At 37.7% G+C, this 13096-nt stretch overlaps 1 protein-coding gene across 1 annotated transcript; it reads right to left on the bottom strand.

The window, feature by feature from the left end:
- Positions 1–6156: 6156 nt before the first annotated feature.
- LOC109112412 (D(1) dopamine receptor) lies at positions 6157–9808 on the bottom strand. Its single transcript, XM_042738638.1, has 2 exons — positions 9024–9808; positions 6157–8941 (listed from the first exon to the last, which is right to left on the bottom strand). Exon 2 carries the CDS (start codon positions 8613–8615, stop codon positions 7524–7526), a length of 1092 nt encoding a protein of 363 aa, XP_042594572.1. The 5' UTR covers positions 8616–8941; positions 9024–9808; the 3' UTR covers positions 6157–7523.
- Between the last annotated feature and the right edge of the window lie 3288 nt (positions 9809–13096).

Consider the following 13096-nt stretch of genomic DNA (forward strand, 5'->3'; position numbering starts at 1 on the left):
TCTCACTCTTGAGTCCCAGTCAGGGGTTTCTTTGGCAAAATGGGTGCACCATTTGGGCCTGACATGTGAATGAACTGCAAGGATTAGTGTGGATTAATGCGGAGTTTGCCTGATGGCTGCTGAGATTTATCTTAGCGGACAATGTGTTACTGCTCCCAACAGGCTGCACCCACCCATCTTTATTTTGTAATAAGTTTGGATAAGCAGCTGGCCGCTGCTTCCAACTAACGAATCCAATGCTCCCCATTTAACAAGGCAGAGTTTGAGTGACAGGTTTAACGGCTGTGCGAAAAAAAAAAAAAAAAAAAAAAAAAAAAAAAAAACATCACTCATTCATGCCGTGTGCTAGCATTAAGACATCAGCATGTGCAGCAGTCACCGTAGCCTCTGACATCAAACGTGCAGATCTGTCATTCGGCATGAGGATCTGTTGACGCATTGCCATATGGTTGCGAACCTTTACTTATTAATCTGTCACAGCAATTGTATGCGAGCTATTAGAAATGCATTAGTTCTGGTAATACATACAGTAGCAGCTGTGATTCAGCCTATACATTTTAAATGAGAGGGGATAGAATTAATCTAAAGGACTGAACTCACATCAATCATACAAAAAAGAATACATACACAGCCAGCGCACGCAAAACAAATTTCTCCAATTTCATCCACCGGTCTTCCCATAGGAAAAATTTATTGCTCAGTGGATGCTTTTCCTAAGCTCAGGAGACTTCTCACATATCTCTCATTTTAGTATCATCAGCATTTCAGATGTTTCTCCTAAAATTCCTTAGGAGAAATGGAAGTAGACACAAATGAGACATGAGAAATATTTGGGATGTTAAAGAGATCTCACTTTTGATTTTTACATGTCCGTTACGGCACATTCCTCAGTGACATGGAGAAACACAGTTATGATTCTCCCCTTTCTTTTCCCCAAAACTGACACTGTTGGAAAGTTGTGGTAATGGACTGCTTATGCAAGTCTCTCTCTAAAGGGCCTCTTTCTGTCTCTCTGTCTCTCTCTCTGAGGTCATCGGTAACCAATTACTTCTGAAGGCTACTACAGTGACCACAGAAGTATTTGGACACTTGGGTTACGCTTAAAAATGTATGAATGTTGTGGCATTAGATGACAAAAGCAAGTGGAATTTTTTTCACTTCAAGAAAGAAATAAAGCACAAACACACTTTAGGTAAGCAAAACTTTTGGAATACAGATTCAAATTACATTTGGATGTAGTGTTCAAGGTTAATTCAGTAACATATTCTGACACTTCTTGGCTGTAGTGGATCGTGATTATAGTTAAGGTGATTCTCTACACCTCTGTTAGGACACCTGTGTGAACTTGAGGAGAAATGACCTCACACAAACAACCTGTTGATTTCAGGCAAAATAAGTCAGTCTGAGAAAAGGTCTAGCATCATTCTTGCATTATTTCCAGACACCGTATCTTTGATTATGTATTTCTAATGTAGTGACATTCATGCATTTTTTCAGTGTGGCCTAAGTGTCCCGATGGCTGCACTTCTTAACATTACAAACAATATTAAGCTAACTGTTACATTTAGTTTAGTCCAGTGTAACCTAATATATTCAGGTTGCTTCAGTAATGTTAATGTAATGAGTGCCTGAGCATTAGACTTTTTAGAGCAGCAAATCTATCTAATTTTTATAAATACTTTTGAGAATTTTACTCTTGATTTTAACAAAACTGATTGATATTTCTCTAAATTGCTTTGAATGCTAAGACGTGTCTGAATTAAAAAACAAAACTGCACTATATGTAGATAGGAGCAATATCATGTTTATACAACAGATCGATGCACAAGTATGTAAATAAACAAGAAACGACCACGGAGTGTCTTAAAAATGCTTTTGTATGCGGAAATACTTCCTTCTGCCATGGATTCAAAATCTCAAGTTAACAATGAAATACTTCATTGAAAGATCACTTATGTAGAGCAGAGTATTATGAGATGGAGTGAGTGTGATTACCTGCATCTGATACAGCATTCATTCTTTAGCTCAGTCTCATATTCACAATAAAACATTAGTTTGAATGTCTGCTGAGGAAAGCGATATCTTTGTCGTACTATCCTTTCCGGTTTCTGATGACGGTGCTGCTCAGTGCGTTTGTTATCTGCATCTTACAAGGTGTTGTTGAATGTAAAATAACGTCCTAGTTTACAACCTTGTTTCAGACTCTTTCAATATAAATATAAAAGTCTGACTCACTCAAAAACAGTCTCTTGTCGCCACCTAATCGCCCCCTCACCCAAGATGAGTGTGAAAATAGATTTTAATTATGAAATATAATGGTTTATTTAAAATATATATTTACCAAATGCATAGGCTTTCTTAGCAATAATACTACTATACCAAAAAAACAATTTAGTACATTCCACATAACACAAAGTCGCATTGTAATTGTTATTCTGACACAAATTCCCACAAAAGCGGTGCAACTAAGAAAGCAGCACTAAGTAAGCTTTGATTAAATATTTTTTTTCATGTTTAATAGAGGGCTAGATGATCGTGGTTTGTTAATTATTTTACTGTATTGTTGTTTGTTGCTGTTCAAGTTGTTCTAACTTAAAATTATGCATCTGTTAAATGGGTCGCAATGAATGTATTATGTGCAATGAGCTTGTGTTTCACTGTAAAGCAGACACAATTATGTATTTCTGGTGGTCGTGGTTGTATCAATTGTCTATATTTGTGGTAAAACTGCTGCCTAAAACTGCTCACATTTTTATTTCCTGGATGTCAGATTTTTTTTAATTTCTATGCGATTTAGTTTTATTCAATACTCTGCCATGTGTATTTGCTATGTAGCTTTTAATAGGTTAACTCACTCAGAACGCATTTTTCATTCCACTGCTGTACTTTTCCATTGTATTTCAATGTAAATGTGCTACCCGACGTCTTGAATGCTGCGCTCTCATCTCAGGTCTTAAGCAGCTTCTCGTGCATAATTCTCATGCATAATAGCCTACATCTTTCTAAAACACGGTGCTAAAGTTCAAAGAAATTCAGCCACTAAAACACGTCTCTAGACCTTGCACTTAAAAAAAAAAAAAAAAAAAAAAAAAAACTTCCACTGACTTGCCTCGCGACCAAATCTCAATCAGTTTGAACCCTGTATTCTAATAGTTGTAGTTATCGGTCCGACAAATACGTGAAATGTTTTTATTTATTTTTTTACTTTTACTCTGTGCTATGTCATCGCCCCCATTCTTCACCTCAGCAGGGGCGGACTTACCCATTAGGCAAAGGTAGGCGACTGCCTTGGGCCCCCAAAAGCCAAGGGCCCCCTAATGCTTTCTAATTGCTTTTCATATAGGAGATGCCGCGATTAAGCGCGGACACGCGAACGGTTGCTGTTTACGGTGTTTATTGCACGACAATCGTCTGCGCGTCCGAGTTGAACGTGCTTCTTGTGTATCCAGCTTGTAGCAAATATAAAATTTTATGCATCTAAAGCTGACTGCCGCACGAGCGCGAGGTCCCTCTTTTCTCAGGGGCGCGCGCACACTTCTCTCTCTGCGTTCAGCGCGCGGCTGAAAGGAGCTGCGCTTTCAGTTAAAACACTGATATGTTGCTTCTCTAATTTTACATATAAGTATAGCTGAAATCACAGCACAGCTCTTGTCTTTAAAACTATTCTGTAGCCTATTTTGATTTTTTATCAGACGACGGCACGATTATATATTTTTGTGCAGATTAACTTCTCGGAAGGGAGAGCTGGTTAGTCTTAATGGGTCACGTTTCAGTCACTATTTCATATTCATGCCCGTTGTCTGACAACAAAAAGTCAAATGTATCAATGAAAACAGTTTTGAGAATTTAGCTGCAATCAAAATACAGTATGTGGCACAGAGAGGCAAACAAATGTAAATAATAAATAATAAATGTACATTTTGCATGTTCAGAAGTGAGCTGCCCTGTCATGCGAAAATGCAAACAGGTTTGTGTAAAGTGCTCAGTGCAAAGAAAGCGAAGTAATAGGAAGCTAGTATTTCTGTCTTTTTTTTTTTTTTTTTTTTTTTTTTTCATGTGTCTAAATAGACATGAACAAGTTCTTTGAAAAACATCTATGACCTATGAAACATGTCTACTCTTCATGCTCTGTTAAACTGGTTTCACTAATAATAAACATTTATTGCATAAATTAATTTTTTTTTACATTACAAAAATGCCTTAAAAGAAAAGTGTTACAGGTGTGCATATTGACACAGAAAAATGAGTTTTAAGATATGTCAGAGCAAGATATTTTCAGTTGAGACAGCTCAAACATGCATTTTTAGTCTGGGACTAGCTTAAGCCTTGTCTGTGAAACCATGGGGAAAATATTCATTTAAGGTACATTTAGAACAGATAAAAATGTGCAATTAAGTTGCGATTATTCACAAGTTAACTCATGACAATCATGCCATTAATTGTGATTATATATTTTAATTGATTGACAGCCCTAAGTTAAAATGACTAAAATAAAATGTAGGCTTACGCTGGTAACTCACATTTTCATTTTACCTGATAAAGTACCATTTATGAGCTGAGCTGTTTTGTTTAGAGCTGTTACAGTGGGAAACCACTATATTTCTGACTCCAAAAGCACCTCCTACTGGCAGAGAATGAATGTGCATTTTCAATAATCCAGTCTGCAGTTTTTGTTCAGACCAATGCGAATATTCACTCACATAAATCTGTTTTAAATAATATAATAATTTATACTTCTGACTCATCCCAGAAATATAAAGTTTCAGTTGTGAGGTTTATCATTTTATAATTTATTTTGTTTTATGTTAAACTAAAAAAAAAACGGTAAATCAATTGCTATTTCGTGGTCTACAACATGAAATAATAAAAGTATCTGCTAAATGAATAAATGTAAATTAAAGAAGTCCCATTAGAACATGTACATAAAAAATGTAGAAACATTGGACACAACAATGTGGCACCATTGTGCAGCAGCAAGCATCACGACAAAAAAGGACCTCGAGGGTTGATCTAGGTAAATGTGTGCAAATGTATAGGGCCCCCATTCCTATATTGCCTGGGGTATACAAATCAATAAACCCTCAAAAGCAACTCAGCCGCCCCCTCATCAGTGCTGCGCTGGTGCCGGCTCTGGCTGAACGGCTGCTGATATCCTGGAGCTCACATCTCCTAATGCATCAAAGCAAGTTTTTTTTTTTTTAAATATGCACTATTTTTATTAATAATCTGCATATCTGAAGTTTAAACAACTACATTCTCGCCTACTAAACTCTCTTTAAACTTACATTCTAAAACCATTTTCTGTATATATGCTTTGAAATGATGCATGTTGCGTATTGAATTAGACTTGACATAATAAGAATTAATTAATTTATTTATAATATTTTGACTTGAATTAAATCAAATAATGAAATGTGACCATGTTATCCAGTGTAAAAATGTTGAAATGTTATCCAGTGTAAAAATGATTCATGTGGTAACATCTCAATGATCTGATTTTTAAGTCAAAGATATTATTTTACTATTATTGTGTGCTTCATGTGGTAGCGTCTACATTGAATTTATTCAAGTCGCAATACTATAATCAGTGTGTTGCACCTTAATTTAAGAGTTAGATTAAAGAAAAGTTCCTTGAGGGTTTCGGTCACCTCTTTTAATAGTTAATTTAATAGTTTCACACCAGTGTGTGGTTTTATTTCTGAGGCTGGTAAACTGAATATATGTACACACCTATGGTATCTGTCCATTAAGTATGCATAAGTACGCTATACAATACTAATGCTCTTCATTACGCTAATTACACAGTGGTCCCACTGTTTCCTGTCGGGTGACACAGACCTAACACAACGTAGTGTACAGCAACAAATGACAGCGATGACTCATGCACTGCTGTTTCTGGATCTTAAGCACAGCGTCTACTGTTTAATAACTCATCCAATATGCTTCCTATTGTGTCTGATTTGAGAGTGTCGTATTTGAGGCAGAGTGGGAATGTCAGTTTTGAGGGCCCTGCTGTGAGAGCTTGACTCTTACACATTCACAGAGGCTGGCAAACAAAAACAATTTGACTCCCCAGCTCCTCTGAGCTTATTATCTCTATTTATGCCAGCTTTGCACAGTGTCAAGACAGTAACAAATTAAAGTTTAAGAGGTTGAGAGCCACGGTTCCTGCCGTCTGTTATTGTTTCCTATTCAAGTTTCATCAAGTGAAGAATACGAGCTGGAGTGCTGAGGAATTATTAAATCAGAGATGAATTTTTTAGAGCAGGTTTTGCATAGCTTAACAAACACAATGTTCACAAAGAAAGAACAAACACATTTTAATTTGTGTTAAGAACTCTAACACCATGATGTTTGCTTTACATTTTATACTTTCTCATCAGTTGCCAAATAAGTTAAACATCACTTAATTCTACTTCAACATTGTAATGCTACATCACTGAATCAGTGTCTCTCCACAATAAACACCACAATAAATGCAGTACTTTGAAATACAAGTAACAGCACCAAATGATGTGTTGCAAAAGCACAAAAGTACCATAAAACCGACCACATAATTAGACTCATCGCAATTAATTACATTCAGTTCGCCGCACACGTTCTGAGGTTCTCGATGTTTCATTTTCCACATTATCACATGACACATTGCATCACATCCAGTGTTATTTTGTACCGGGACCGAGGATCCCATATGCTTTCAGAACATAATTACAATCTCAACAATAACGTATCTATTACTTGATGACCGTAAATGAGCGCTCTGCCACATCTGCATTTTTATTTTACGGCCATCTGTTCTGCTAGTCGTGGTGTTTAGCTTTCACAGTTTAATAATGAATCATAGGCTTTGAAGAGAACAAGTACCACAGAACAATATACATGTTCATTATGGCAATAATGGGATGGCCATCTCATGATTGACCATCTGCCCTCTTGTTTTGGAAAAAAAATGTGAAGTCTCATGAATAAGGCAAGACGTAAAGGAAATGTAATGAGAGTGGAGAGGATGAGATAGATATTTATCAAGCAGCGACGTATTAGAATCAGATTACACTGAATTTTATTGGAAATTACTAAAATGGTCATTTATTCAGTGATATTTCTTATATTTATGGAATGATGAACATATTCACCACTCATTTGCAGTGAATACACAACGTTTGTTCCACTGTATTGCAGTTTTGCCCAGCACTTTAACATTATAACTGTACAGCTTCTTTGCAATAAAAAAAAAAAAAAAAACTTCAAATAAACATCTACATTTCCTCTGATAAAACATTGCAAGTCACTTGTGGATTCAATAATCTGTTAATTGTCTGTAAAAGACACTGGGAACGCACAGACCACCCTTGTGTCATTCTTTGGGGAAGTATAGCTTTTTATAGAGATTAGCCTCGCTTAAGGGACGTCGCAACCGCGTCCCCTGCTCTCCAGCACAGCGGGAGGGCTCTCTTCCCAGAGTCTTCATCCTGAATCTTTTCCCCCCTGCCTTCCTTGGCAAAGGATTGGTGTGACATTGCTTTTCAGTTCTTATTCAGGCTGGGTGTCTCCATGCTAATGCTTCCCGGACAGAATCTCTGGCATCCCAAAAGGATGACAAAGGCTCGGCGAAAGTCGGCGTTGAAGGCGTATATGATGGGGTTGAGAGAAGAATTGGCCCATCCAAACCAGACAAAAACATCAAATGTTGTTGGACTGATGCAGGGGAGACCGGCCGATGTGCGCTTACAAAACGGCACCATGCAGTTCAGGATGAAGAAGGGCAACCAGCAGCACACGAAAACCCCCATTATAACAGACAGCGTTTTTAAGACTTTCGTCTCTCTTTTGAAGGACAGTTTGAAGGAGCTCTCCGAGTCCACGTTGGAGCTGCTGCCCATGCTGTCATGGCGGATCTTGGCGCTCTCTGCTGCCCTTTCCAGAGCCGAGATCCGTCGGATCTGCTTCTGGGCGATCCGGTAAATCTGAGTGTACGTTACAATCATGATGGCGACGGGAATGTAGAAGCTGATGAGCGAGGACGAAATGGCGTACGTTCGGTTGAGGCTGGAGTCGCAGTTGTCCGTCAGCAGAGCCCTGCGAGATGCATTGACCTCCGGAAAGCCTATCGGCTGAGCCTTGTGCCATTTGAGCTGCACCGGGATGAAGGAGATAAGAACGGACAGAGTCCAAGCCACGCTGATCATCACAAAGGCCACTCTGGGAGTCATCTTCCTCTCATAGCGGAACGGGCTGGAAATGGCCCAGTATCGGTCCACACTAATAACGCACAGGTTCAGGATGGACGCCGTGGAGCACATGATATCGAAAGCCACCCAAATGTCACAAAACGCTCCAAAGGGCCAGAAGCCTGCAACCTCTGTCACGGCCTTCCAGGGCATGACCAGAATGGCCACCAGCAGATCTGACACAGCCAGCGAGATGACAAAAAAGTTTGTAACTTTAGAGCGCAGGTGGCGAAACTTTGTGACAGCTGCACAAACCAGTGTGTTCCCGAGCAAAGTGGAGAGGATTAGAACGGACAGAAAGCAACCAGTCAGAACCCGCGTGGAGCGGTCGCTTTCCACCAAGCCGCTGTCAATGACCGTCGTCAAGTTCAAATCCATCACTGCCATCTAATATCTCACTGCATCATGAGGACTAGACGTGAAGTGTTTGAGTCACATCTCAAGTAAGGGCATTTTTCACACCAAAGTTCATATTTCCAGTTCATATTCCATTGCATCCACTAAACTCCTTCAGGTTCAGTTATACTGGTATGCCATTCAGAAAAACATAATTATATCATAGTAGCATATCATTGATCCTGCATCCATCCAAACAAAGTCTTTACTCATCCATCCAGTGTTCACTTGTATATCTAGTAGATATCATGTCCTTACATCATAAGAGACTGAGACACGTTTCAGAGTGCAATGGGGAATAACCTGTTCCTGCATTTCTGTGTGTCAACAAAGAGACAAAACTAATATTAAGAGAATAAATACCTACTTACGATAACAAGCAAATCAATTTAAACTCACCTGTTAGATGACACTGAAGCGCTTCTGTTTGCTGTTATATACGAATAACGTTGCACTGTTTGTTTTATGAACCGTCTTCTCCGTAAAAAAAAAAGCGATTTGTTTGAATTAACATGAAAGATAACTTGTTTGGTGAGCGTCCTCGGTGAATGACTCGCGCGCACCTTTATCCTGTCGAAATGAAGGTGTTATTCCTTCGGGATGCGCTCAACGCGACGAACGCGCGTCGAGATCGGTGAGACCCGGCGCCGAGTGACATGACAAACACACTTCACACCGAGATGCGTCGAGCCAGACCCCGAGGGGCTTGAGAAATGACTCAGTAGGTCCGGTTTTAGAGTCTGCGCTAAAAAAAAAAAAAAAGAAAGAAAAAAAGAAAAGAGAGACAAACATTGAGTCCCAGTGGAGCTCAGTGCACGTGCGCGCTGCGCTCTCTACTATTAAACTTGAACGATTCATGATCCATGCTTTTAATTAAATCTTTATTTTATGCTCAGGCTATGAATTGCATGACTGCGTTTGATTATCGCTGTTGTACTTTTTTTCTCTTCAGTAGGCTACTGCATGACTGAATTGCTAATTCATTCATTCATTCACTTGAGTGCTGCAGATTTACTGATGTTAACCTATATAGCCGAAATACCTGAAATAAGCAAATGTGTCGTAAAACTCACATATTTGGATTGTCAGGTATTATAACCTAAATCAAGTCAACGAGGACACCTAATGGGGAGTGCCATACTAACCAAATGCGTTTCTTCATGCTTTTACATTACGCACTTATTTTTAATATCTAGTCACTTGTTAGGGGTCCTCCTCAATGACTATGTTTATTAAAATGCTAATTTCTGCATATTAGGTTTGCAGAATTATTTTAGCAAGATTAAAAGCCAGTACAGTATATTTCCTATATATTCTGATGCATGCAAAATGATGAACTAATGAGCTTATCTGATAATATTCTGATAATCTTCAGGTTTAATCACCTAATTAGTCATTTAGTTACAGTGAAGTTCCTTTGTATGAGTCATACTGAAGACCTCAATGTATTTAGTGTTTATTATTTTCTAGAGCAGTTTGCGCTGTTATTGTGCCCAATGTATGATTGTATTTATTATTATGATTATTGTTTAAATATGTAATGCAGTTTGGACGCTATAGTGTGAAAGGTCCTGTAAACCGCATATATTCCACACAATGTTGTTGGAAAAAATAAATAGCGATATGCACTTTTTTTTTTTTAAATTGTAACATTTATCATTACAATTTTGTAATGATAAATGTACGCCTTTTGGAAAAAAAAAATCTTTTTTTTTTTTTTTTTAAGCTGAGTATGAACACACTGACATGAGGAGGGTATGGAAACTAAGATATAAAAAAAGTCCTATGTAAAGTATTTTATATCCTCTATCTTTATTTTCACTGAAAGTGGGTCTGCTCTTGAAATTTGATCAAACCTGTAATTTAGTGCAACTGTGTGAGAGAAACCTTTGTGATGATGAAGACTCCTTGTTGGTGGGTTTGATGCAACAAAGCTTAAGATCATGATATAGACTGACTTCAAAGCTGCTTAACTGTTTTATTCAACCTAAGAAAAGGTTTCTTTTAAAAGAGAAACATGCATTAGATCTATAATGGCATTTAAAATTGTGCTTTTTCTGTGTATTTTTTATGCAACAACTTGGTTCATCTTGCAGTGCTTTGAAAGACTCAAAACGAGCATCGGTTACCAGAAGAAAACAAACATTGTCTTTACCAATAAATATTGTGTTTCTTAAAAGTGACTTTTTATTGTGACAATGCCACATTCAACAATAAATTGTAAAAGTTTTTACATTTTTAAAAGCATACACGCATAATTTTAAATATTGATCCTTGTGCATATCAAATTCATTCGTAGTCTCATGATGTGCACCATCACTGAATGCTGAAATTGATTATTATATTACTGTAATCACATCAGTCACTGAAACCTGGAAATGATCTATTTCCTAAGAACTAAATGTACTTGACTGTAAAGTTTTGGCTTCCTGAAAACTGATTATTAGACTTGATAAGAAAACATGAGGAATATAGAGGAAAATATATTTCTTAATAGAAATACTGATATGTAAATTGTTAACGTATGTGATTGGTAAAACCTCAGTGTATAAGCTGACCATATAAGGAGTGCTGACGCATATCATGTCCCTCTGTGGCTCTTTCCTGATTAAGGTCAGTCTGTTTCAAGATCAGATCCAGATCAATGCAGACGTTTCTACTGGTTTCTCAGGTTGGATTGATGAAGCTGGACACTTGAAAAATCATCAAGGACACAATGATCTGTGAGTTTAGATTTGGCCACCAGCAGCTCATAAATCACAGCTTCAAAGCAGACGATCTGTCTGGAGTCGCCGAGGCCTGAGCTGAGAGCTTTTACACAAGCTCCCGCTGCTTTTGCTCCTGCAGTTTCAAAATCATCGTCTGACATGTATGAATTCTTTCAGTCATCACTGTCTGACTCTGTTTATCTCAAGCAACAAATCTGAAAGTATCGGTAGAGGACACATTTTTGGGGGGCAGGAAACCAGCAAAACCCATCTCTTCCCCTCACTCCTCCTTACGAAACTGACATGACTGTCAAGATAGCATCTCATCAAATGTTTTTGTACTTTTATATGGAACTTTCTGTCTGTTTTAAAAAATGTGTTTTCTGAGATGATAACCTAAAATCACATCTGTGACTCAGCTAAATTGTAAAATGCATGGATTTTACGTAGAATGTGTCTAAGTGTTGCAATAACGTGAGCGTACAGTATGTAGTGAATTGCGTGATTGCATCGTGTCTTGTCCATGTCTCTGACTAGTCCAGTTCTAACCAGATGGGGTTTATAAATAAAGTAATTGCAGTGCAGCTGATGGCTCTCTTTGTGGAAGTGAACAGAGTCCAGATAAGGTGCCTGTGTGTTTAAGTCTACATAATGTTGAGTTCAGAAACAGCTGCGAAGGCACTTTCAACAGATAGGGTACAAAATACAGTCTGAAACTCATTTTATTTTTTTTAGCAAATGTGAAGAAGGTCAGTTTAAGGAGGTGCATAGCCTACAGAAAATGTTAATAATCAGCCTCAGAAGGACAAAAAGGATAAATTTATATTTAAATTTTAGATTTTTTTTATTTGACTTCAGAAAATTATATAAATTCTAGTAATAAGTAGTTTGTTTAATAAATTGAACATACATTAATTTAATTAATATTTACATTTTTTAGATTTTTTTTTCTCTCTCTTCAGAAATGGTATAAATTATGTCTATTTTTGTCAGAACACCCATTGTGATTTTTATTTTTGTATGGTTGCATTATTTTAAATGTTGGAAACAGGCAGCAAGGTCAAGATTAGGGTCAGGGTACAAAATGGGTCAAAATCATAATTTAAGGGGAATTCAGGCATTTAATGTTTAAAACTAGCTAATTTTATGCTACATTAATTTTATGTTTCACTATGAGTTTAACATGCCTAATAGTCCTCGCCTCAAAAAAGGGTTTGTGGCTCTAATTTTGAATAAAAACAACCAATAAGACACAAAAGTGCACCTTATTCACGGGAAGACCTGTGAACTGATTGATCTTGAAGTCTTCATATACAGGAAGTCCAATTTCTGGCATAACCGTCTCGCAACGCTCTCTGGAAGCTGGGTGTTCTTCGTCATTGGTCTCCTGTGTTGTTAGGGATGCTTCATCTCGTCAGGACGCTGCCAGCAGCTGCGGGACTGTCTGTTTCTATCAATCAGGCTTAATATCATATACACGGCCTCCTTCAAGATGCACCACATCCCATCAGTACAGCCAAGAGTAGATAAACAATACACAGCTGTGTCAGTTTGACTACATCACTACCGCAGCAATACAGACTTGCTAAGTGTATATGTTACAATTTGCAACTTAATGTGAGGTTTTGCATCCATCTAGCTTATATAATTGCCATGCACTGAAGAGACTGAAATGCATTCAGCAGCTAAAAAAGTCTGTAAAAATACTGTCCATCTTCCATATTGATTTTTCATAGGTGGTTGCAACAGGTTTCCCCTATATTT

The sequence above is a fragment of the Cyprinus carpio genome, chromosome B14 (assembly GCF_018340385.1).
Source record: "Cyprinus carpio isolate SPL01 chromosome B14, ASM1834038v1, whole genome shotgun sequence".
NCBI classification, from domain to species: Eukaryota; Metazoa; Chordata; class Actinopteri; order Cypriniformes; family Cyprinidae; genus Cyprinus; species Cyprinus carpio.